This window comes from Entelurus aequoreus, linkage group LG20 (assembly GCF_033978785.1).
Source record: "Entelurus aequoreus isolate RoL-2023_Sb linkage group LG20, RoL_Eaeq_v1.1, whole genome shotgun sequence".
Classification (NCBI taxonomy): Eukaryota; Metazoa; Chordata; class Actinopteri; order Syngnathiformes; family Syngnathidae; genus Entelurus; species Entelurus aequoreus.
Window position 1 is genome coordinate 49,820,476 of NC_084750.1, and position 25,924 is coordinate 49,846,399.

The window sequence follows — 25,924 nt, forward strand, 5'->3', positions numbered from 1 at the left end:
CTTCAAGAAACTCTTCACACTTAAAGTGTTTACAAAGTACAAAGAAGAAGAACCATGATAAACATTCTCAATTCATTTCATCCATCATTCATTTTCTACATCATCTTACTCATCTCACCATATGAAATATAACTTACTTCACTCATTATTATTGATTTATTTGTATTGTGATTACTTATGGAGTATATTGTGAATACATTGACAACAGGAAGTCAACTAAAGTTTTAGCAACTGTTATGTCAAAGAAAAGTGGTAGGATTAAATCAGCTCTGCTTCTTCCTACTCCTTTTCCAACATGTTGAATAGACAACCTGGAAATTGTGATGTATCATGTTGTATGCATGCATGTGTGATGTATCATGTTGTATGCATGCATGTGTGATGTATCATGTTGTATGCATGCATGTGTGATGTATCATGTTGTATGCATGCATGTGTGATGTATCATGTTGTATGCATGCATGTGTGATGCATCATGTTGTATGCATGCATGTGTGATGTATCATGTTGTATGCATGCATGTGTGATGTATCATGTTGTATGCTTGCATGTGTGATGTATCATGTTGTATGCATGCGTGTGTGATGTATCATGTTGTATGCATGCATGTGTGATGTATCATGTTGTATGCATGCATGTGTGATGTATCATGTTGTATGCATGCATGTGTGATGTATCATGTTGTATGCATGCATGTGTGATGTATCATGTCGTATGCATGCATGTGTGATGTATCATGTCGTATGCATGCATGTGTGATGTATCATGTTGTATGTATGCATGTGTGATGTATCGTGTTGTATGGATGCATGTGTGATGTATCATGTTGTATGCATGCATGTGTGATGTATCATGTTGTATGCATGCATGTGTGATGTATCATGTTGTATGCATGCATGTGTGATGTATCATGTTGTATGGATGCATGTGTGATGTATCATGTTGTATGCATGCATGTGTGATGTATCATGTTGTATGCATGCATGTGTGATGTATCATATTGTATGCATGCATGCTTGATGTATCATGTTTTTTTTTTTTTTTTTTTATGTTCTGCCCAGCTTCTCAGGCAAATCATATAGTAGATGTAGATGATCATATAGTAGATGTAGATGATCATATAGTAGATGTAGATGATCATATAGTAGATGTAGATGATCATATAGTAGATGTAGATGATCATATAGTAGATGTAGATGATCATATAGTAGATGTAGATGCCCATATCGGCTGTTCAGGTTTACTTTACAAAAGAGAAGTGTAGGATACTTCTGTTGTTGCCTTATTTGTATTTTGACTTTATTAAATGTATTTATATTATCATTTGGTGCAGCCGGGCCGGAGCAGGAGGGGATAGAAAGAGAGAAAAGGGAAGACAGAGGGGGGAATTGTGGGGACAAGAGTGGGATTAGACAGAGAGACAAAAACAACAACAGCAAACACAACAACAACAACAACAGAGCAACATCAGCAAATAGGACATGTACAAATATGATGGTAAAAGTAATAGCAAATAAGCAGTTAGCGAAAATAAAAAATAATACAGAAATGACAATGAGCATTATTACACTACAAATGAAGCAATATGAATACCAATAGAAATAGTGCTATTGATAATAAACAATACCAATACTTTACCTTTATTATCAACAATACAATTGTTCAAATGCAGCAATACATATACGTAATGATAACTTGAGATACGAAAGAATGTAGTAAAATAGATGGGAAGAAAGAGAAGCAACCTACATTAACCTTGTAGATTGTTATAGTAACAATAGGTTAAGCTTTGTAAGTGTGCCATGTGTTATACCCAGTTTACCCTAGGGCAACAACGTTAATATGTTTGATGAAACGTGATTATGTGCATGAGTGTATGTGTGCATATGTACTTGTATATGTACAGTATGTGTATATGTGTGCTTGTACAGTGAATGTATATGTACAGTATGTGTATATGTGTGTTTGTACAGTGAATGTATATGTACAGTATGTGTATGTGTGTGCTTGTACAGTGAATGTATATGTACAGTATGTGTATATGTGTGCTTGTACAGTGAATGCATATGTACAGTATGTGTATATTTGTGCTTTTCAGTGAATGTATATGTACAGTATGTGTATATGTGTGTTTGTACAGTGAATGTATATGTACAGTATGTGTATGTGTGTGCTTGTACAGTGAATGTATATGTACAGTATGTGTATATGTGTGTTTGTACAGTGAATGTATATGTATAGAATGTGTATTTGTACAGTGAATGTATATGTACAGTATGTGTATACAGTATGTGTGTTTGTACAATGAATGTATATGTACAGTACGTGTATATGTGTGTTTGTACAGTGAATGTATATGTACAGTATATGTATGTGTGTGTTTGTACAGTGAGTGTATATGTACAGTATGTGTATATGTATGTTTTTACAGGGAATGTATATGTACAGTATGTGTATACAGTATGTTTGTATAATGAGTGTGCGTGTGGATGTACGAACTTTGAGTGTGTAAATATGTACTGTATTTGTATATGTATGTGGGAGCGTAGGTACCTATGTATGTGTGTATGTATGTATGTGAGTATATGTGAATTTGCATGTACAATACATTTGACTCCCAGTGTGTGCGGGAGCCAGAGTACGGCCCCAGCCTCCCCGAGAGCCCATCCCATAAACAGTAGGTGTGGTGCCCAGGGAACCAGGGACCACCGCCCCCACGCAGCCCAGCCGGACAGCGACAGGAACCCCAGAGCCTGGCCCACCGTGCCGCCCACAAGGGCCAGCAGCAGGCCGCAGACAGACGCACCCGGCAGAGGACAAGGCACGAGAAAAGCAGGGGGCAGCCAGACCCCAAGCCAGCGAGAGACCCAACCCCACACGGACAGAAAGGCGGGACGCCCCGCCCGAGGGGCCCGGAGACCCCCCGCAACCGGACGGGAAGACCGCCCCCGCCCCACCGGCAACTGGGCCCCCATGAGTCCCCCCCAACCCCCGGAGAGCCCGGCGAGGCCAGCCCACGGCCACCCCACCCAAGCCGGCCGCCACAGGACCACCCAGCACGGGGCTACGAGAACCACACACCCCCCCGCAGGGACCCCAACGATGGAGATGGAACAACCAGCAACCGCCCCGCCGAGGCCCCCCCTGAGGTAGGGGAAAATAAATAAATAAATAATAATAATAATAATAATAATAATAATAATAATAATAATAATATTAATAAAATACATTAAAAAATAACAATAAATAAATAATTAAATCTATTTTTTTTTTTTTTAAATAATAATAATAATAATAATTAAAAGAAGATCACAGACATGCTGACACACAAGGTCGCTACCCCAACAACTGGCCGATTCGCAGCACCTCTGAATACCCTGCAGCACCAAGCTACCACAGTACACGCAGGGACCAGAACCAGCAAGCCCCAACCAAGACGGGCACCCGGAAGGGATGGACGGTGGGACCCAGGAGCTCCAGACACGCAGTCCGGATGCAGTAGCCTGAGGCGCCGACCCCCACCCGACAGGCAGGCCCAGAACGTACCCCCAGAAATATACATGCATATCTATATACATAAACATACACATGTACACATACACACACATACACATACATACACATACACATACATATACACAGTTTGTCAGCCCCGACAACCACCACGTGCGCGCGCTGCCACAAGTCACAACATCAGCCACCCCCCTGCACCAGACCCAGCAGCCACGGGCGCCCACACCACAAACGGCAGCAGAAACAGCAGCCACAACACCCCCAGACTGCGACCGGCAACCACACGCCAACAGGATCACGGAGACCAGCCAGCGCCAGCCCGCCAGCAAGCCCAAACGCCAACACGCGCACACCACCGCCCAAACAACCGAGACACAGCATCTAGACCAGACACGGGTGCCGCGACGCCACCACATCAAGTCGCCAATAGAGAACCCACAGCGCAAGGTCGGGCCACACGGACCCCACCCAACAGGAAGCGAGACCCGCGCGACGCCACACACAAATAAATAATACGATTAAACAAAAATAATAATAATAATTTTTAAAAAAATAAAAATACAAATGAAATTAAATTAAAAATAACAAATAAAAATAAATAAATACAATAAAAATAAAATAAAATAAAGTAATTAAATAATACAAATTATTTTTTTTTAAAATAAATAAATAAAAAAAATAAAAATAAAAATAATAATAATAATAATAATAATAATAATAATAATAATAATAATAATAATAATAAATTAATAAAAGCCTGGCAGGCCACCAGAACACAGTCTCGGGAATCCGCGCTGGCCGACGAGGCAATGAGGGGTGCGCCGAACCCCAACCTCCCCACATGCATGTGTACAAGGCCCCCAGAGTGTCTACTGTGTAGTTAAAATTAGGAGGTCAGCCATTACAGCCGACCTCCAGTCCCTATTGATGAGTGTACTGTAGCGTGAGTGAGATATGTATGCTTGTGGGAACTAATAATGCGATTAAAATTGGGGGACATCAAGGTCTTGGTGGGTCCCAACCAAGCCGAGCCCTCCAAATCCTAAGTGTCTAATATGCAGCTAAAATTGAGGTATGGACGAGCAGGGGACAAGACAGGAGGACTGGAGCCCCATAGGAGGCATCCTCATCCCCCCGCCATGCCTCCCCGCAGGACAATCCCCCAAAGTCCTATATATGTGTGACTGTGTGTGCTATAAGTAGGAGGAGTAGAGGGCCCGGACATCCCCCCCAGTCCATGCGGCCGACAACCAGGAACTACGGCCAGGAAGCCGCCCCCCCCCCCCCCACGGCCCGTGACCCACACCAGACCACTTTAGCGTGACGCCACACGAGCCCACCCCCCGCCAAACAAAGCCAGCCCCCGCCCGCCCCAACCCAACCCCGCAGAGCCCATACTAGCAACCAAACGCAGAAAAACTGCACAGCCCCCATGCCCAATGCAAACACCGCATCCCGGCCATCCACACAGCAACGTACCCATACGAGTCCCGGCCAGGGGATGGCGCCCCCCAACGGGGGAAGAAGTCAATGCACCCCGTCCGCACGCCAGCCCCCAAACCAGCTGGCAAGCCAACGCCAGCCAGCCCCCACAAGCGCACAGATACCAGCCACAGTCCCCCAACCACTCCAACCCAACACAGCGATGCCAACCGCCGGCAGTACCACAGCAACCATCACCACCACCGCCCGTCCGCGGTACAAACACCCGCGGCCGCCGAAACGAAAAAAAAAAAAAAAGCGACCGACCCCGTAAACCACAACAACGCACACCCCCAGCTACCACAGAGGCCACCAACCCACCGACCCCAACTCATCCACATACAGGCCAATCGATCCACCGGACATACACACCCATACACACACCTATACATACATACACACCTACATACAGATATACATACATATATGTATATACACATACATGCACATACACACATGCATGCATATACATATACACACACACACACACACACACACACACACACACACACACACACACACACACACACACACACACACACACACACTCACACACACACACACACACACACACACACACATATATATACACCTACAAACATATACATATGCACACATATACACATACATATACATACACCAAAAAAAATAAAATAATAAAATATAATTTTAAAAAAAATATAATAATAATAATAAATAAAATAAACCCTTTAAATAAAATAAAATAAATAAAAAATAAACAAGAGGCCTGTTTGCCAACAGTGCCCAGCGCCACCAAACTCCGCAGCCCTTCCCGCATGTCCAGGCCCCCCCGCCCACCACCCACCAGGCACCCCATCCGGCAAAACGCCATAAGGGCCCAGCCCCGCGCCCACAGCCGGCATGCCATGGCATCTCAGCAGGCCTGGTGCCGCGATCAGCAATGCACACCGGGGCAGCGACACTAAGGCTGAAACGACGCGTCGACGTAGTCTACGTCATCGGTTATGTAAATACGTCGACGCCGTTTTTGTGCGTCGACGCGTCGCATATTTACGTCACACAACCGTCATGGCGGAGCGCAAAGCAGACTGTGCGAGCGAGGGGGAAAAAGCACGCCAAAAGTCGTCAAAAGTGTGGGAGTATTTCAATAAACGGCCTAATAATGTTGTTGTATGCACACTGTGTCGAGCGGAAATGGCCTATCATAGCAGCACAACGGCTATGAACGAACATTTGAAAAGAAAACCATCAACCATCAACTAGTCAATCGTCCGCGTTAGCATACGTTGTCATCATTACACAAAAACATGAATGTGTCATTTGTGTCTGCTAGGGGTGTAACGGTACGTGTTTTGTATTGAACCGTTTCGGTACGGGGCTTTCGGTTCGGTACGGGGGTGTACCGAACGAGTTTTTAAGCTAAAGCTAACTTTAGCTGCTAAAGTCTTAACAAGCTGCTTTGCTCCTTCTGCCTCTGTCTCAGCATGCAGCATTGTCCCACCCACACAACCATCTGATTGGTACACACAAAGCATTATCAGCCAATCAGCAGTGCGTATTCAGAGCGCATGTAGTCAGCGCTTCAGCATGGAGCAGATAGGTGTTTAGCAGGTGAGCATCAGGCAGCGGACTCTCCCCAAATGATAATAAACACCTCCCAGTCAACTACTAGTAACATCACTATGAGCCCGTTGACCTTCTAGAAACTTAAACTGCAGCTCAGCTCGCTCGCAGTCCTGGTTTGAGGTGAAGGCTAATTACCTCTCAGTTCCAGCCACATCGACCCCTTCTGAGCGTAGACATGCTAACCTTTCTTCATTACGACTGTTAGTCACTCACTGGAATGAGTAGAATTGGTTTTTGTGTACTGTGTTGGACTGGATGTTTATTTTGCACATTTTAAAAGCAATACTTAATGTTTACAGTGCTCCAGAATATTTAGATTGGCACTTTTTTGTATTGGATGTTTATCTTTATTTTTAAAGTTAAAAGTTAAAGTTAAAGTACCAATGACTGTCACACACACACTAGGTGTGGTGAAATTTGTCCTCTGCATTTGACCCATCCCCTTGATCACCCCCTGGGAGGTGAGGGGAGCAGTGGGCAGCAGCGTAGCCGTGCCCGGGAATCATTTTTGGTGATTTAACCCCCAATTCCAACCCTTGATGCTGAGTGCCAAGCAGAGAGGTAATGGGTCCCATTTTTATAGTCTTTGGTATGACCCGGTCAGGATTTGAACTCACAACCTACCGATCTCAGGGTGGACACTCTATTTGCACATTTTAAAGCAAAATAAGCAATACTTTTACTTTTGTTGAAATGTGTACACTGTTGTTACAGAATATTTCGTTTTGCACTTTTTTGTATTGGATGTTTATCTTTATTTTTGCACATTTTAAAGCAAAATAAGCAATACTTTTACTTTTGAAATGCTTATACTATTGCAGAATATTAAGATTTGCACTGGATGTTTACTTTTATATTTTGCACATTAAAAAGCAAATAAGCTACTTTTAATTTTGTTAAATGTTAAAAGTTGTAAATGTTTATATTGTTACAGAATATTTTTTCATGTTGTTGTCAATGTTGACTGAGTGGCCATACTTTTTTTTTTTTGTAAATAAAAGCCATGCCTTTTGAAAAAACTGGCCTACATTTATTTTTTCATCTTCATTTTAAATAAAATAAAATAAAAAATAACCGGTAAAATTAAAAATAATCTATAGATTAATCGAAAAAAAATAATCTATAGATTAACCGATTAATCGAAAAAAATAATGTATAGATTAATCGATAGAAAAATAATCGTTAGCTACAGCCTTAAGCGACACACACACATGTACCTACATACATACACACAGATTCCACCATACATACATATAAACGTACACGCACACACACACACACGCGCACCCATATATACACATTTATAATTTAACAGAATAAATAAAATGTATTAAATAGATAATTAAAAATATATATATAAGAATATATATAAATACAATTAATAAATAAATAAGGGCGGAGTAAAACACAGGAGGGGGACCCGCAGGGCAGTCGGGCAGCACCGCCAGGGCCCCAACAAGGGAGGGCAAGCAGCCCCCCCAACCTGGCACCAGGCGGGCCCGCACAGCCGAAGCGTAGGGCGACCCCGGGCAGACCCCGCCCCGCGCCCCAGGGGAAGGCGGAAGCCCACGGACACCCGAAGCCAGAGGGGCATGAGCCGACCCCCGCCCGACAGCGGCAAGGCCCCGGCCCCAAGGGCGCAACCCTCCGCCCAACCCCCCACAAGAGGGGCATCCCCCCCGCCCAACCCAAGGCGGCCGCCCCCAACAGCCCCACCCGCACCCCAACCCCCGCCCAGGCACCCCCATCCACCTCCGGCCCCCAGACCACTCACGGATCGGCCCACCAGGTCGGCACCAGGGAACACACCCCAGGCCCACCCGACCCCCCGGCACCCACGACCCCCCACACATGGAGCAAGACCCCCGGGACAGAGCCCCAGCCCCGGCCCCCATGGGAGTCAGGTCAGGAAATTAATTAGCGGTGCCCAAAGAGATCTGAATTCTGTCAGTTGTTGTTTTGATTCAGCAGACATTCTTTCCATAACTACATCATCTAATAAAATGTTTTTGTAAAGGTTTATACATGAATTATTTTTTGATTTCCAATTCATGAGAATAGTTTTCTTGGCGATGCCTAATGCATTTATAAGGAGGTATGTTTTGTTTATATCAAGGTCAGTTGCGGAGAGATCACCCAACAGGCAGAGTGCGGGGGAGATGGGAATAGGAATCTCTAACGCTAATGATAGGTTCTCGCACACTCCAAGCCAAAAGTTACTCACGGGAGCACAGGACCACATTGAGTGTAAGTAGTTATCTACCTTATTATCTGAGCAGTGTACACAAATGTTAGAGTCAGCTAAACCCATTTTATACATTCTTAGACCGGTGTAATGTATTCTGTAAAGTATTTTGAGCTGAATCAGTCGTAAATTTGGATTCTTAATCAAACGAGAAGTATTGAGGCATATTTGTTTCCAGAATTCTGGGTCAAGGCTTGTGGATACGTCTGAGTGCCATTTGGAAGTTGGGATACTTATTGTGTTATCTATTTTCGATAAGAGAGCATATAATTTGGATAAAGCTTTGGGGGCAGATGTTTTGAAGAATTTAACGGTCGTAGGATTACTTTCCCATGTTGTTTTGTTGAATATTGCGCTAATTACAGATTTGATTTGCATATATTCTAGGAATTTATTAGGATTGATTGCATATTGTGTTATTAAACTTTTAAAAGAGATAAAACTGTTTGCATTGATGATATCCCCAAGGCATCTGACTCCCTTATCATACCATGTTGGAAAGTTCAATGGCCTCTTGTTTAAAAGAAAATCAGGATTACTCCAAATAGGCGTAAGTTGACAGGGAGTGAGCTGGGACCCAGTTATTTTCAAAAACTCCCACCAAGCTGTTAAGGTAGTGCGTATGTTAATACTTTTGAAGCAGTTGTGTTTTCGGAGAATTTGGCTAATAAAGGGCAAGTTAGAAATTGGGAACTCCTGGCTAAGTGATTGTTCAATCTCTAACCATAAACTATCCAATAAAGTGGGATTGATCCATTTTAATATATATTGTAGTTTATTTGCAAGGAAGTAATAGGAAAAGTTTGGGAGTTCTAGACCCCCGTATTCTTTGGGTTTTTGTAAAGTTTTAAGGCTGATTCGTGCTGGTTTACTCTTCCAAAGAAACTGATTGATGTGTGAGTCTAGTGATTTAAACCAGATTTGAGAGGGTTTGGTTGGAATCATTGAAAAGAGATAATTAACCCTAGGCAAGACCATCATTTTCACGGTAGAAACCCTTCCCATAAGTGAGATGGGCAGTGTCTTCCAACGCGCCAGATCATCCTCAATCCATTTTAAGATTGGGGAGTAATTCAAGCCATTCAGATCTGACAATGTGGAGGAAATATTGATTCCCAGGTATTTAATGTTCCCTTTATGCAGTGGAATCGATGAGGTGCTCTGAAAGTCAAAATTAATTGGTAACACAGTAGATTTGGACCAGTTAATTGAGTAATCTGAAATATAACTGAAATTATTGATAAGTTAGATTGTATCTTGAAGAGAAGAATGTGGATTTTGTAAAAAAAAAAGTAATACATCATCAGCATAAAGGCTTATTTTATGATGAACGGTTGCGGTATGGATGCCTTTAATATTTGCATGCTGTGGAATTGCGGTTGCAAGAGGTTCAATAAATATAGCAAACAGTCACGGAGAAAGTGGACACCCTTGCCTTGTGCCCCTCATAAGATTAAACCTTGGGGAGATTTGGCTATTCGTTCTAACCGAAGCTGTTAAATGTATATCCACATATATATGGTGTATCGTGACATGGCCTAAACATATCCACATATATATGGTGTATCGTGACATGGCCTAAGCATATCCACGTATATATGGTGTATCGTGACATGGCCTAAACATATCCACATATATATGGTGTATCGTGACATGGCCTAAACATATCCACATATATATGGTGTATCGTGACATGGACTAAACATATCCACATATATATGGTGTATCGTGACATGGCCTAAACATATCCACATATATATGGTGTATCGTGACATGGCCTAAACATATCCACATATATATGGTGTATCGTGACATGGCCTAAACATATCCACATATATATGGTGTATCGTGACATGGCCTAAACATATCCACATATATATGGTGTATCGTGACATGGACTAAACATATCCACATATATATGGTGTATCGTGACATGGACTAAACATATCCACATATATATGGTGTATGGTGACATGGACTAAACATATCCACATATATATGGTGTATCGTGACATGGCCTAAACATATCCACATATATATGGTGTATCGTGACATGGACTAAACATATCCACATATATATGGTGTATCGTGACATGGCCTAAACATATCCACATATATATGGTGTATCGTGACATGGACTAAACATATCCACATATATATGGTGTATCGTGACATGGCCTAAACATATCCACATATATATGGTGTATCGTGACATGGCCTAAACATATCCACATATATATGGTGTATCGTGACATGGCCTAAACATATCCACATATATATGGTGTATCGTGACATGGCCTAAACATATCCACATATATATGGTGTATCGTGACATGGCCTAAACATATCCACATATATATGGTGTATCGTGACATGGCCTAAACATATCCACATATATATGGTGTATCGTGACATGGCCTAAACATATCCACATATATATGGTGTATGGTGACATGGACTAAACATATCCACATATATATGGTGTATCGTGACATGGCCTAAACATATCCACATATATATGGTGTATCGTGACATGGCTTAAACATATCCACATATTAATAAAAGGCCATATCGCCCAGCCCTAGCTAGAATGTGATTTTTTTTTTAAATATATTCACCCTCATGTCTTTTATAATGATTGTGAACGATAGAAACAATTCCCCCCCAAAAAGTGCAGTTCCCCTCTAAATTGCAATGATTAGATTTAAGACTTGAAGTGTATGAGCATGAAGTGATGAAGCCTACTTGGATGAGTCTTCTAAGACAAAGTGAACAGTCCAGTTGTGATGGATTGAATGCCCTGAGAATAAAATGATATGTGCTTACTTGGACTGTGATGAAGCTGTGAGGACTCACGTGCTTTGTCTTCATGCTCTTCAGTCTTCACAGAGACAACAGTCATGACATCATCCTCCTCCTGCCCTACAACACACTCTCCCTCCTGAGCGATCCACACTTCCTTCTCTTCCTCTTTCATGTGGGGGGGCTGTGGATCCTCCTCATCATATTCAATGTGAGGGGGCTGCTGGACGTCTGTTGGGTAAATAAGTAAATAAGATAAAAAGAGAATATAAATAGTTTTGGACTGACACTGTTAACACAATGACATTATTTGCGTTCTTCTGTGTGTTGTGTTAAAAGTGTGTAGCAAAACAACCAATAACAATGTGAGAAATACCCCCTTCTGTCCCAGTAACTACAATTAATTCAAAAGTGAGTACACAAACAGACTTGGAAATTTGATGGGGGCAATTTGAAAAGTTTTTATAAGTACGAGGCAGCATTGATTGAGGCATTCTTAACTTTACACTCACTGATGTAAAGTGTGTAAATATTTTATTCTGTATACGGTCTATGACACCTAAACGTTATCTCTAAACTCAACCACAATCTTGTAATGACATAGTCATCACCATAACTTCAATATCATGGAAATAAAAAATCTAATTCCAAAATCACTTAAAAAAACATTCATGGTAAGTTTTTGTCATCATGTAGAATACTTTTTTGTGGTCATTTTGTTGGCTGGGCCAAAAGGAACTTTTACCAAAACATGTTTTACTATGTGCTGTTTTATGGAGTATCTCCATCAACAATTCCTCTTTAGGAATTGGAGACCATCTACGACACGCTGAAGGAAAGTCAGTCACCTTTATGTTCTTTTAATAAATCAAGTGTTGACTACTTTGGTTATTGAAAATAAATGTTTACTTTCATTTATTGTTGCATGTAAGTCAGAATCAGGAAGTGAAATTATAACTTTAATTAGATTTGATTACAGTGTAAAATGTATTTGGTGAGTGTGTGAGTTTTGTGTAAACATGTTGATACAGGTTTACATCTTCTTGGGGACTGGAACACAGATATGTCCTGAAAGGATGCACCCATTTTTAAAACCTTCACTAAGCTGTGCCACCAACATGGTCTCACTTAGGTCATTAAGCAAACTACCAGGGTGAGTGAGTCCTTTTAAACCTTCATAGACCTCATTGTTACTTCTGACCAGTCTAAAATCACCACAAGTGGAACTACTGTATGCGGCTTAAGTGATCATTCCATAATTGCCTGTACCCATAAAAAACATAGAACCGAGGCTGACGGCAACAAAACAAGCAAAGCTACAATCCTTAAGACCTAGACTAGCAAGGCTTTCAATGACAAACTGGCACATTAAGACTCGCCTGGTACTTGCAAGTACACAGGTTTTTGGGTCAATTCCTAACCTCAGAAAAGTAGATAACTTCACAGTCAAAGTGGGTGACAATATTATAACAAACAAAAATGAGATGACCTATCTTGGCTGCATCGTAGAGACTAATCTCTCCAGTGAAAAAATGACTACTAAGGTAGTCAAAGAATCAACCGACAAATTCTGTTCTTACTAGTGTTGTCCCGATACCAATATTTTGGTACCGGGACCTGTACCAAAATGTATTTCGATACTTTTTGATACTTTTCTAAATAGAAAAGACCACAACAAAGTGCATTATTGGCTTTATTTTAACAAAAAGTCTTCGGGTACATGAAACATATGTTTCTTATTGCAAGTTTGTCCTAAAATAAAATAGTGAACATACTAGACAACTTGTCTTTTAGTAGGAAGTAAACAAACAAAGACTCCTAATTTAGTCTGCTGACATATGCAGTAACATATTGTGTCATTTATCTACCTATTATTTTGTCAAAATTGTTAAGGACAAGTGGTAGAAAATGGATTATTAATCTACTTGTTCATTTACTGTTAATATCTGCTTATTTTCTGTTTTAACATGTGCTATCTACACTTCTGTTAAAATTTAATAATCACTTATTCCTCTGTTGTTTGATACTTTACATTAGTTTTGGATGATACCACACATTTGGGTATCAGTCTGATACCAAGTAGTTACAGGATCATACATTGGTCATATTCAAAGTCCTCATGTGTCCAGGGACATATTTACTGACTTTATAAACATAATTTAATTTTTTTTAAACAAAAGAATATGTTGTGATGCCAAAAAATATTGATATAATCATAGAAGTAGTACTTTTTACAGGCGGTATAGTACCAAATATGATTCATTAGTATCGCGGTACTACACCAATACCGGTATACCGTACAACCCTAGTTCTTACTCCGTAGGATCACACCGCTGGTGGGTACAAATACACTTAAGACTCTAACACAAGCACTCATTTAACCCCACTTTAACTACGGAGTTCATGTTTAGTACCGTGACGCCTTAAAAGCCCTGAAAAACAAACTCCAGACAGCCAAAACAAAATGATTGGGCTTCTACTCAACCATCCATCTCGGGCTCACCTTTCCGCCAACCATTTCAGAGTACAGCTTCTTGCAGTTGGTCTGGTGTACAAGATACACCATACCACTAAAATACCCATGTATTGCAACTACCCTAAGGTAGTTGTACAAATGACATTCAACCCAGATTTCACTACGAAAAAGGTTCTAAATCGTTTTCCTGCTATCCCACCAAAATGGGTAACTCCCTATCAAAAAGAGAAGACATTACAGGTTGCGGCTACTCGTAACTGGGACTATACAAAGCCTTTTGCTTATTGTAAATTATAATTTCATTTATTTTCTTGCAGTATGTTTGTATTTTAAATGCTAATTTCTACATAGTAATGTGAGTTAAAACATATTTCCACTGAAACCATCTCAGGCTTTCTTGTAGCAGCAGGGTTTCCCGCAGCATTTTCAATCAATCAATCAATGTTTATTTATATAGCCCTAAATCACAAATGTCTCAAAGGGCTGTACAAGCCACAACGACATCCTCGGTACAGAGCCCACATACGGGCAAGGAAAAACTCACCCCAGTGGGACGTCGGTGAATGACTATGAGAAACCTTGGAGAGGACCGCATATGTGGGTAACCCCCCCCCCCCCCCCCCTCTAGGGGAGACCGAAAGCAATGGATGTCGAGTGGGTCTGACATAACATTTTGTTGTTAAGGCGACCGCCTTAACAACAAAGAGCCACCGCCTAAACTAACGTCTTAACAGGATCTCCAGCCACACGTGTGCATTTAAAAAAACTTTTACTGTCTCCAAGCAAAGGCATACACTGAGTGTCATACGCATGCCAAAATACTGGGGGCGCTGTAGCCTAGGACTTAAGACCATTTTAGCCAATCAGAAACCTCCAAAACGTCATTTCCGGAGGCGGCATATAAAAAAAATGGCGGGTCACGGCAATAAATAATTATCTATGTGGACTGACAGAGAAGTAGAGCTACTTTTAAGCATCGTTTTGGAGCTTAAAGTTAACAAAACTCAACAAAGTGTTGACTGGGAAACTTGCCAGTCCAAGTCTGGTGACATTCTTACCCTATTTTGGAACGGTACGGACTTGGAGGGACATCTGAGGAATTTCCTCATCGAAAAGAGGACATGACAAAAACAACTATCCACACTAAACTGAAAGTGATTGGTGGAAAGTACAGACAAGCAGTGGACGCAGGTGGAAGAAGTGGTTACGCTAGAGTTGTTTTGCTGTACTTCCAACTATGCCAGCAGACCTGGGGCGCTTCTCCATCAACTACATCCATTCCATTTGGAATAGAAACATCAGATATTGACACAAGCTCTCACAGGAGTTGGGATTCTCCATTCACCCTTGACAGCCTGGTCACAGACAAAGATATGCCCAATGATGTACAAGAGCAGCAAGATTCCAATAGGAGCAATCCACAATCTTCTGTGGTGAAAGAGAGAAGAGCTCTACTTCAGGTATGTGGGCGCTAACTTCATTGCTAGGAAGTAATATTGTTAAAAGGCAGATAGATGGGGCATCAAAACATTTTGATATGAACTGCACTGCAATTCCAAATGCTCTCAGATGACCACTTTCAACAATGTGGAATCATATTTGTTTGAATATGATCATTGTTTGACAACAGTGTGACAAAAATACTTGCTTTGGAATCAGAAGTCAAGATGGCAAGCATATATTCAAGTTCAGCTGTTTTACAATACCTCAAAGTGTTTTATTGACACACATTGTTTCCTGACGATGTTGAGGGTCATTTGACATGTTGTAAATAACATGTCACTATCTTACACCTGTGCTAAAGTGGGTTCATCCCAAATTATGTAATCATGATTGTTGAATGTCATTTTGTAAAAATCCTTATAAAATGTTTTTATAAGGATTAACTGACACATTTTCTGGGGGAAACACTGAGCAGTGAATGTGTACCGTGATGAAAGTGTAGCCTTTCCTATGCAACCTTCTCATAACTCAATCAATCAATCAATCACACATTGTTACAAACTGAGAGGAACATCAACCTCAAACTGTCTCCTTTTCATGAAGAATGTAAATGAAAGCATTGCATCATCCCCACAAGACAAACCATCTTCCTATTAAGTTCAAGTACCAATGATTGTGACACACACACACACACACACACACACACACACACACACACACACACACACACACACACACACACACACACACACAGGCACGTGCACACATAGGGCCCTATGGGTGCTTGAGCCCCTGCCCTTTTTGCCTCGTCTTAAAAAGTGCCCTCTGCCTGTGTGTGTGTTTTTTTCCTCTAAACAACATTAATAAAATTCCTGTCAGGGATGTAAAAAACAAAAAAAACCAGCGGTACAAAAACTCCACGTTTTCTTGTAATACCGGGTTGTTTGAGCCTGCCGCTTTTGCCAGAGAGAAAGAGGGCGAGTGAGTGAGGAGAGAGAGCCAACTGCGCCCCTGAGACGTGACGGTGGAGCAACTTGAATCTATGAGTTATGGTCTAGTCGCCGTCCACTTATTCAGCATCTAATATGGGTAATATTGCAGAAAAACGCTGTATTATTCTATTATTCAATGTGTCAGCTTCTGTTTTTGCCGGACGTCGGAGCACGGCGCATCAATTGAGCACGGCACATCAATTCCGCACAGAGCAGAGCGGATCGTGCGGGACAGGAATAGTGTACAAAATACAAAATAAAACACCGGGTTAATTTTCAAAATATAATGCACTGTGTTTACGGCGGATCACATTTTTCTCACAGTAAAGTTTTAGATATAAAGTTTATTGTGACTTTGCTATTACTGTGTGGGTTAGCAAAATAATAATAATGATGATAATAATAACAATAACAATAATAACAATAATAATAATGATAATAATAATAATTATTATTATTATTAATAATAATAATTTCAGCATTCTGGGGATATAAGATGTAGGTTATCTGTTAGGAATATTACCATCTGTGTTTAAACTTGATTTATGTTGATTATGCCTGCAGCACAATGGCAAAAAAAGAAAGGATACAGCCCTCTACTGGCCCCTGGTCCATATTTGTGGCCCTGTATTGCGTTTCAGTTGTTTAGTCTGAGCATTAAGTGAGAAAGACCATAAGATACAACTTGATGGTGTTTTCATCAAGTTAAGGGAAGAAGGACCGATTTTCACATTGAAGTTTTTTCCATTTGGGTATTTATTTTTGTATTTTTTTTCAAAGTTCAAGTTGCACTGTTCAATGTTAAAGTGCTTATCTTTAACAATAAATAGCCTAATAATAAACCAGTGTTTTGTTGCTTTTCATGTCTTCCAAGCCTATGATAATGTGAATTAACTCATTATGACCATAATTTGTTGACACAAAAGAAATGGCAATTACTTTTACCTACAAAGGACACACAGCTAAGTAGTTAGCTTCCTATTAGCAAATTTAATTTGACATTAATTTCCATATTGTGTAAAGGACCAAAAAAAAAATTCCTGCCCTTTTCTGACTTTGAGCCCCTGCCCCTCTATAATCATGTGCACTTCCATGCACACACACACACACACACACACACACACACACACACACACACACACACACACACACACACTAGATGTGGCAAAATTATTATCTGCATTTGACCCATCACCCTTGATTACCCCCTGGGAGGTGAGGGGAGCAGTGGGCAGCAGCGGTGGCCACGCCCGGGAGTCATTTTTGGTGATTCAACCCCCAATTCCAACCCTTAATGCTGAGTGCCAAGCAGGGAGATAATGGCTCACATTTTTATAGTCTTTGGTATGACTCGGCTGGGGTTTGAACTCACAACCTACCCATCTCAGGGCGGACACTCTAACCACTAGGCCACTGATTGACCATCTATTGAAGAAAAGTGTTAATAATCATACATAAAGTTAGTAAAGATGTTAGAGTAAGAAGTCAACAAACCTGTTCTGTGTAACACAACTTGATGTTTCTTGGAAACAGCGTCCAGTAGTTGATAGTTCTCCTCTTTTGTTCTAGAAAGTTCCGCCTCGTATTCTGCTATCGTTCTTTCTAACACTACAAATATTTCTTCAACGGCAGCAGTTAGTCGCTGATCCACCAACGCTCTCAACATGTGTAATGTAGACATTTTCACACAATCACAACACTTTACTCTCACACTTGATCTCTACTTAGCGATGTGTTGATAACTTCTGTTAGCAGCTAACAAGCTAAGCTAACTAGCGAGCTAAGCTAACTAACAATAAACGAGCACGAGATCCAGCAAAGTGCTTCTAGCACATCAAGACGCTTCTATCCTTAAATAAAGACTCAAAGATGTATTTTATACGACGTAAATATTTCAAACTGAAGAACAAATAATACGACTGACTTATTAGCGTCCTTCTGGCTTCTTTCTGCGTCAATGTGCTTTCACGACAGTTGGCACGCTTGACGTTACAAGACGGTTCTGCTCTCGTCTATGACTGCTCTGTTCTCGCGAGATGTGTCATGCGCAGAAGACTCAAAGCTTTGTAGTAAATCAGGAGTGTGATCACTTTTTGATTTTCTACATTTATTTTGCATTATTGACTTTGTTAAAACTGTTGTTTGTAATAAAATGATTAATTGTATTATTTTGTTGTAATTGTTTCACTAACTAAAATGATGCATTGTTGTATTATTCACCAATAAAACGATACATTTTGGTCCTGTGTTTTATTCTGATGATAATGAAAAATGAGGCAAAAGGCAAAGTGAAAGTGAAACTAAGCTACTGCCTCTCGCCTACACGTCAATTTATCGTGCGGTAGAAAAAAGTCACCAGTAGATGGCAGTACAGTATTGTAAAGTCCTACATATAGTACCATTGAAATGTTGCTGCTCATATTAATAAAACACAAAATCCTTTATTTTTGACAAAATACCTCTAGTAGTGATACAAATGTGCTCTGGAAAAAAAGTTGTATTTCCTTTGTTTGGCTTGAAAGAAGATATGAAAATAAACATGACAAAAAACGAGTAGTTCTCAGGAAGAAACAAAGGTTGTAGATGATGTGAAAGGACCAAATCCTCTGTTTAAGAATAATATGAATAATAATAATCAATGTTATTTATAAGGTGCCTTTCTAGAGACGATACAAACATTACAACATTGAACAATATACAACAGAAAATGTCAGTTTAGACAAGAAACTAGAAATAGCTGAAATTAAAGGCCTACTGAAAGCCACTACTAGCGACCACGCAGTCTGATAGTTTATATATCAATGATGAAATCTTAACATTGCAACACATGCCAATACGGCCGGGTTAACTTATAAAGTGACATTTTAAATTTCCCGCTAAACTTCCGGTTGAAAACGTCTTTATGATGACGTATGCGCGTGACGTCAATGGTTGAAATGGAAGTATTCGGACCCCATTGAATCCAATACAAAATAACTCTGTTATCATCTCAAAATTCCACAGTATTCTGGACATCTGTGTTGGTGAATCTTTTGCAATTTGTTTAATGAACAATGAAGACTGCAAAGAAGAAAGTTGTAGGTGGGATCGGTGTATTAGCGGCTGGCTGCAGCAGAACACAACCAGGAGGACTTTATGAGTTGGATAGCAGACGCGCTCGCCGACGCTAACCACCGACCGCACGGATGATCGGGTGAAGTTCTTCGTCCTTCCGTCGATCACTGGAACGCAGGTGAGCACGGGTGTTGATGGGCAGATGAGGGCTGGCGTAGGTGGAGCGCTAATGTTTTTATCATTGCTCTGTGAGGTCCTGTTGCTAAGTTAGCTTCAATAGCATCGTTAGCAACAGCATTTTTAAGCTTCGCCAAGCTGGAAAGCATTAACATGTATTTACATGTCCATGGTTTAATAGTATTGTTGATTTTCTGTCTATCCTTCCAGTCAGGGGTTTGTGTATTTTGTTTCTATCTGCATTTGAGCCCGATGCTATCACGTTAGCTCAGTAGCTAAAGTGCTTCACCGATGTATTGTCGTGGAGATAAAAGTCACTGTGAATGTCCATTACGCGTTCTCGACTCTCATTTTCAAGAGGATATAGTATCCCAGGTGGTTTAAAATACAAATCCGTGATCCACAATAGAAAAAGGAGAAAGTGTGGAATCCAATGAACCCTTGTACCTAAGTTACGGTCAAAGCGAAAAAAGACACGTCCTGCACTGCACTCTAGTCCTTCACTCTCACGTTCCTCATCCACGAATCTTTCATCCTTGCTCAAATTAATGGGGTAATCGTCGCTTTCTCGGTCCGAATCGCTCTCGCTGCTGGTGTAAACAATGGGGAAATGTGAGGAGCCTTTCAACCTGTGACGTCACGCTATTTCCGGTACAGGCAAGGCTTTTTTATCAGCGACCAAAAGTTGCAAACTTTATCATCGATGTTCTCTACTAAATAATTTCAGCAAAAATATGTCAATATCGCGAAATGATCAAGTATGACACATAGAATGGATCTGCTATCCCCGTTTAAATTAAAAAAAATCATTTCAGTAGGCCTTTAAGTTTGCTTGTTATCTGTATGTGGTATATACGTTCCTGTCCTGTGCCCTTATTTGGTATTTTTCACTTACTCGTGCTGTTCACAGGCTTCCACACCAGCTGCCTGATATGCAACCGGGAAACACCTGTACCCGGTTGCCAGTCAGTCTCCTATGTCAGTCCAGCCCTGTCATCCAGACAGCGTTGAATCATTGCTTCGCGTACGTGTGTTGTTTCCGGTACAAAATTAGTTCCGTCTCTTGGGCATTTACTTCTGCACTCACCTTATTTTGTTTTCCTCCACTCCTGTTGTGGTTGAGTTTTCTATTATTTTCTCCCCTCCATGTGATTATTTTTTCTGCATCCTTGGGGTCACGTCGCTAAGCTGCATTCCAGCTCCTGACAGAAATAACTGTATTAAATTCCTCTACTTTATTTGCTACATGCGGGTCAGCATAGGTCTTACATGTTGCACATCTACAAGCAACTACCCAAAAATAGGGTAGGGGAGGGGGAGGGGGGAGCGTGTTTGGGGCGGGGGGCGTGGTTGGGGCGTGGCCAAGGGCGTGGTTAAGAGGAGAGTATATTTACAGCTAGAATTCACCAAATCAAGTATTTCACGTATATATGTATAATATATATACATATATATATATATATATATATATATATATATATATATATATATATATATATATATATATATATATACATATATATATATATATATATATATACATATATATATATATATATATATATATATACATATATATATATATATATATATACATATATATATATATATATATATATATATATATGTATATATATATATATATATATATATATATATATATGTATATATATATATATATATATATACATATATATATATATATATATATATATATATACATATATATATATATATATATATATATACATATATATATATATATATATGTATATATATATATATATATATATATGAAATACTTGACTTTCAGTGAATTCTAGCTATATATATATTTTATCTTTATTTTATTATACATATAAATAAAAGACATACTTGAATTTCAGTATTCTGCAGGCTAGCAGTATTGTCCTGTTTAAGAGTGTCACAACATTGCTGTTTATGGCAGACGAACTGCTTTACAGTAGACTAAACGTGACTGCTGTTGTTGTGTGTTGTTACCGCGCTGGGAGGACGCTAATGAAACTGCCTAACAATAAACCCACATAAGAAACCAAGAACTCTCTCTGCTTGTTGTGCACTCTACTCTCTAAAAGCCGTAGATGTTATGACGTCATTGGGCAGGCAAGCTGCTGGGAAAGCGGACGTGAGAACGGCTGTCCCCACTCCGGTCCGCATTGAGCTGGAGGGGGCGTGGCCTCCAGCTCCGGCTGAATACCGGGAGTTTTTCGGGAGAAGGGAGGTTGTCGGGAGAGGCGCTGAATACCGGGATTCACCCGCTAAAAACGGGAGGGTTGGCAAGTATGACTAAGGGGGTTCTGGTGAGTATACGGCTGGGGGAGTTGAAGGATTCAAGGAACTTTATTGTTTAAGACACATAAGATGACAGGAAAACTAATAACCAAGGTTCTGGATTTAGCCCAATGAGAACCACATGAAAGTATAGGCATAGGTAATTAAAGCATCATTTAATACAGCCAAACTTCCCTCTCCCACCAACTTGGACCAATAATTGGATTCAAAAGGACCCCTTACAGGCAGTACACCAAATAAATGGACCCAGTTCAGGGACGTAGTAACAGCGACTGCACAAGCTGTGTTTGGCAAGAAGCAGAGAATTAATCAAGACTTGTTTGATCAGTACAACATGGCTGTACAGGTGCAATTTGATGAAAAAAGAAGAGCCTATATTGACCTGTGGATCCCAACATGACAGATTCAAAGACTGTCAAACCAAAGTCCAAAGAGATCTTTGCTCTATGCAATACTTTTGGTGAGAGTCAAAACCTGAGGAAATCCAGCGTTACGCAGACTCTATCAACTCCAAAATGCTCTTCAGCCGTCTCAAAGCCATCTTCGGTCCAGCCAAAGGGGGCACTGCATACCCTCTCTCTGTTGATGCATCCACCAAATTAAAGAGCAAATCTTGGATCACTGGGCGTTGGGAAGAAATCTTTAGTCAGTTCCTCAACAGACCAAGAGGCATTACAACAGATACCACAGAAGCCAACTAAGGCGTGACTGTACCTCCCTCCTACTGGGGGAAAGTGAGAACTGCCATGGACCAGACACGCTGTGGTAAAGCAGCAGTTCAGAACGGCCTACCTGCCGAAGTGTACAAAGCCTTAGGACCCACAGCCTTCAAGGCCTTTCACGACATCCTGTTAACCATTTGGGACAAAGGAGATACGTAGCCTGACCTTGAGGATGCCACCATTGTCATATTATGTTTTAAAAAATGACAGAAATTCGTACTTTGGTAACTAGAGAGGTATTTTGCTTCTCTCTATCGATGGAAAGATTCAAGCTTGTGTCCTGCTAAAACAGACTAACAGGTGGCATTCATGAGAATCACAATGTGGTTTCTGTCCGGGCAGAAGCACTGTTGACCTGGTATTTTCTACATGCCAACTCCCAGAATAGTGCATTGAGCAACAGATGAACCTGTAGGTCTTTGTTGAACTAACCAAGGATTTTGACACAGTGAATCGTGAAGCACTCTGGTCTATGTTGGCAAAATTGGGTGGCCCAGAAAAGTTCACAATAATGATAAGTCTCTCTCACGATGACATGATTGGTCAGGTCCTCTCAAACGGGGACTATACTGGCAGCTTTGGGATCAGCAATGGTGTTAACTGTCAATCTCTTCTTCACGTAAGTCATCCCCCACGCTGTCAAGGACCTTGACATTGGCGTCTACTTCAGATACCAAGACGGATCCGTGTTTGATCTGAGACGTTTCGCTGCAAAGACAAAGACACAAGAAAAAATCATCTTCAAGGCTCTTTCGCTGATGACAATGCACTTCATGGCTCACAAGGAGGACCATCTCCAAGTCATTAACGACCGTTGTGAGACATGACATCAGACCACTGATGTCCTTGTGGGTCATGCAGCCCTTCGAGGCATCTGTGGTTTGAGTCTTCATCAATAAATCTCAATACAATAGGGGCCTAGATCTTCTTGCAAAATAACACATTTCGAGTCCTCAGTGTCAGCCAATCTGGGTCATGGCACCAGTTGAAAGAATATACTTTTATTTTTGTTAAAACACCACAAAAAATCAGACCATTAGTCCTAAAAAACATGCATTTTATTTTACAAGGTCACATGCCAAGGATTCAGCGCTGGTTTCAAATTGCTAGTAGAAACAAAAATGTCTATCTTACAAAAGGTGTGCATAAATATATTGTATAGTGTACAAGTACAAGTAGTAGGACCGCTGGCACCACCATGGTGGAGACTTGTTTTGGAGACAGCAAGCCTGTGAAAGGGCACACTGAACCATGACATCATAATCACTTCTTAAATGTTAGCAGAAATACAAATTGACGTGTTAGTACACAACTAAAAATATTAGTTAGAATGGATAATAAATATAAACTGTTGTGTGGATGTTGTTTTCCAGGATGTGTAACTAAGAAACATATTTACATGTTTGCTATTGAAGTAATTGAAAAGTAACTAAAAGTGATGTGGGGTTTGTTTGATTGTTATTTAGTTGGAATCAAAACTAAAAAAAAGTATAGTCAGATGTTAATGAAACTTTCAGGACATGTCAGAAATGGGATAAGGAACATAACTTTTATGGACAGAATTTCTAGGCGCAGTCAGGGCGTTGAGGGGATCTGGTTTGGTGGCTGCAGGATTAGGTCTCTGCTTTTTGCAGATGATGTGGTCCTGATGGCTTCATCCGGCCAGGATCTTCAGCTCTCACTGGATCGGTTCGCAGCTGAGTGTGAAGCGACTGGGATGAGAATCAGCACCTCCAAATCCGAGTCCATGGTTCTCGCCCGGAAAAGGGTGGAGTGCCATCTCCGGGTTGCGGAGGAGACCCTGCCCCAAGTGGAGGAGTTCAAGTACCTCGGAGTCTTGTTCACGAGTGAGGGAAGAGTGGATCGTGAGATCGACAGGCGGATCGGTGCGGCGTCTTCAGTAATGCGGACGCTGTATCGATCCGTTGTGGTGAAGAAGGAGCTGAGCCGGAAGGCAAAGCTCTCAATTTACCGGTCGATCTACGTTCCCATCCTCACCTATGGTCATGAGCTTTGGGTTATGACCGAAAGGACAAGATCACGGGTACAAGCGGCCGAAATGAATTTCCTCCGCCGGGTGGCGGGTCTCTCCCTTAGAGATAGGGTGAGAAGCTCTGCCATCCGGGGGGAGCTCAAAGTAAAGCCGCTGCTCCTCCACATCGAGAGGAGCCAGATGAGGTGGTTCGGGCATCTGGTCAGGATGCCACCCGAACGCCTCCCTAGGGAGGTGTTTAGGGCACGTCCGACCGGTAGGAGGCCACGGGGCAGACCCAGGACACGTTGGGAAGACTATGTCTCCCGGCTGGCCTGGGAATGCCTCGGGATCCCCCGGGAAGAGCTGGACGAAGTGGCTGGGGAGAGGGAAGTCTGGGCTTCCCTGCTTAGGCTGCTGCCCCCGCGACCCGACCTCGGATAAGCGGAAGAAGATGGATGGATGGGATAAGGAACAAGTGATTCGATTTTGGTGTTGATCCTTATCATAATTTTTGGATTCAGTTTTCTTTTAAAGGATTCTTTTCTACTGGGAGATTTGGCCTGGTGGAGGTCCGCGGAGCACTTTTCTATTTTACTGCTGCTGTTCTCACCAGCACACTTGTGATCTTTCAAACCGGCCTTCCTTGTAAAAGATAAGCCACAGATTGAACAAGAAAAAAGGTTTTTCTCCAGTGTGTATTCTCATGTGTCTTTTCAAGTTGTCCTTGTGTACAAAACCTGTTGAACACACTGAACAGGAACATTTAACTCCAGTGTGTCTTCTCATGTGTCTTTTCAAACTTACACTCCATGCAAAAAATACACCACACACTGAACAAGAAAAAGGTTTTTCTCCAGTGTGTGTTCTTGAGTGATCTTTCAAACTGTCCTTCCTTGTAAAAGATAAGCTACAGATTGAACAAGCAAAAGGTTTCTCTCCAGTGTGTATTCTCATGTGTCTTTTCAGATAACTATGGTTTTTAAAGGTTTTGTGAAAGTGAGAACATTTGAAGTAAATAAATAATGATAAATGGGTTGTACTTGTATAGCGCTTTTCTACCTTCAAGGTACTCAAAGCGCTTTGACAGTATTTCCACATTTACCCATTCACACACACATTCAC

The 25,924-nt window shown here is 41.1% G+C and overlaps 2 protein-coding genes across 6 annotated transcripts in view; one reads left to right on the forward strand and one right to left on the reverse strand.

The window, feature by feature from the left end:
* LOC133636326 (zinc finger protein 568-like) overlaps window positions 1-25,924 on the reverse strand; it is a 448,159-nt gene that overhangs the window by 246,322 nt on the left and 175,913 nt on the right. The window contains exon 1 of one of the 2 annotated variants that reach the window (XM_062030228.1): window positions 18,056-18,568. The exons of the other annotated variant lie outside the window; for it this stretch is intronic. Coding sequence (XP_061886212.1) covers window positions 18,056-18,242 — 187 coding nt within the window. The 5' untranslated portion in view covers window positions 18,243-18,568. Of the gene's footprint in view, window positions 1-18,055; window positions 18,569-25,924 lie in introns of those variants that run through there. 2 annotated transcript variants of the gene reach the window in all.
* LOC133636336 (gastrula zinc finger protein XlCGF57.1-like) overlaps window positions 1-25,924 on the forward strand; it is a 297,128-nt gene that overhangs the window by 63,295 nt on the left and 207,909 nt on the right. The gene's annotated exons all lie outside the window — the stretch shown is intronic.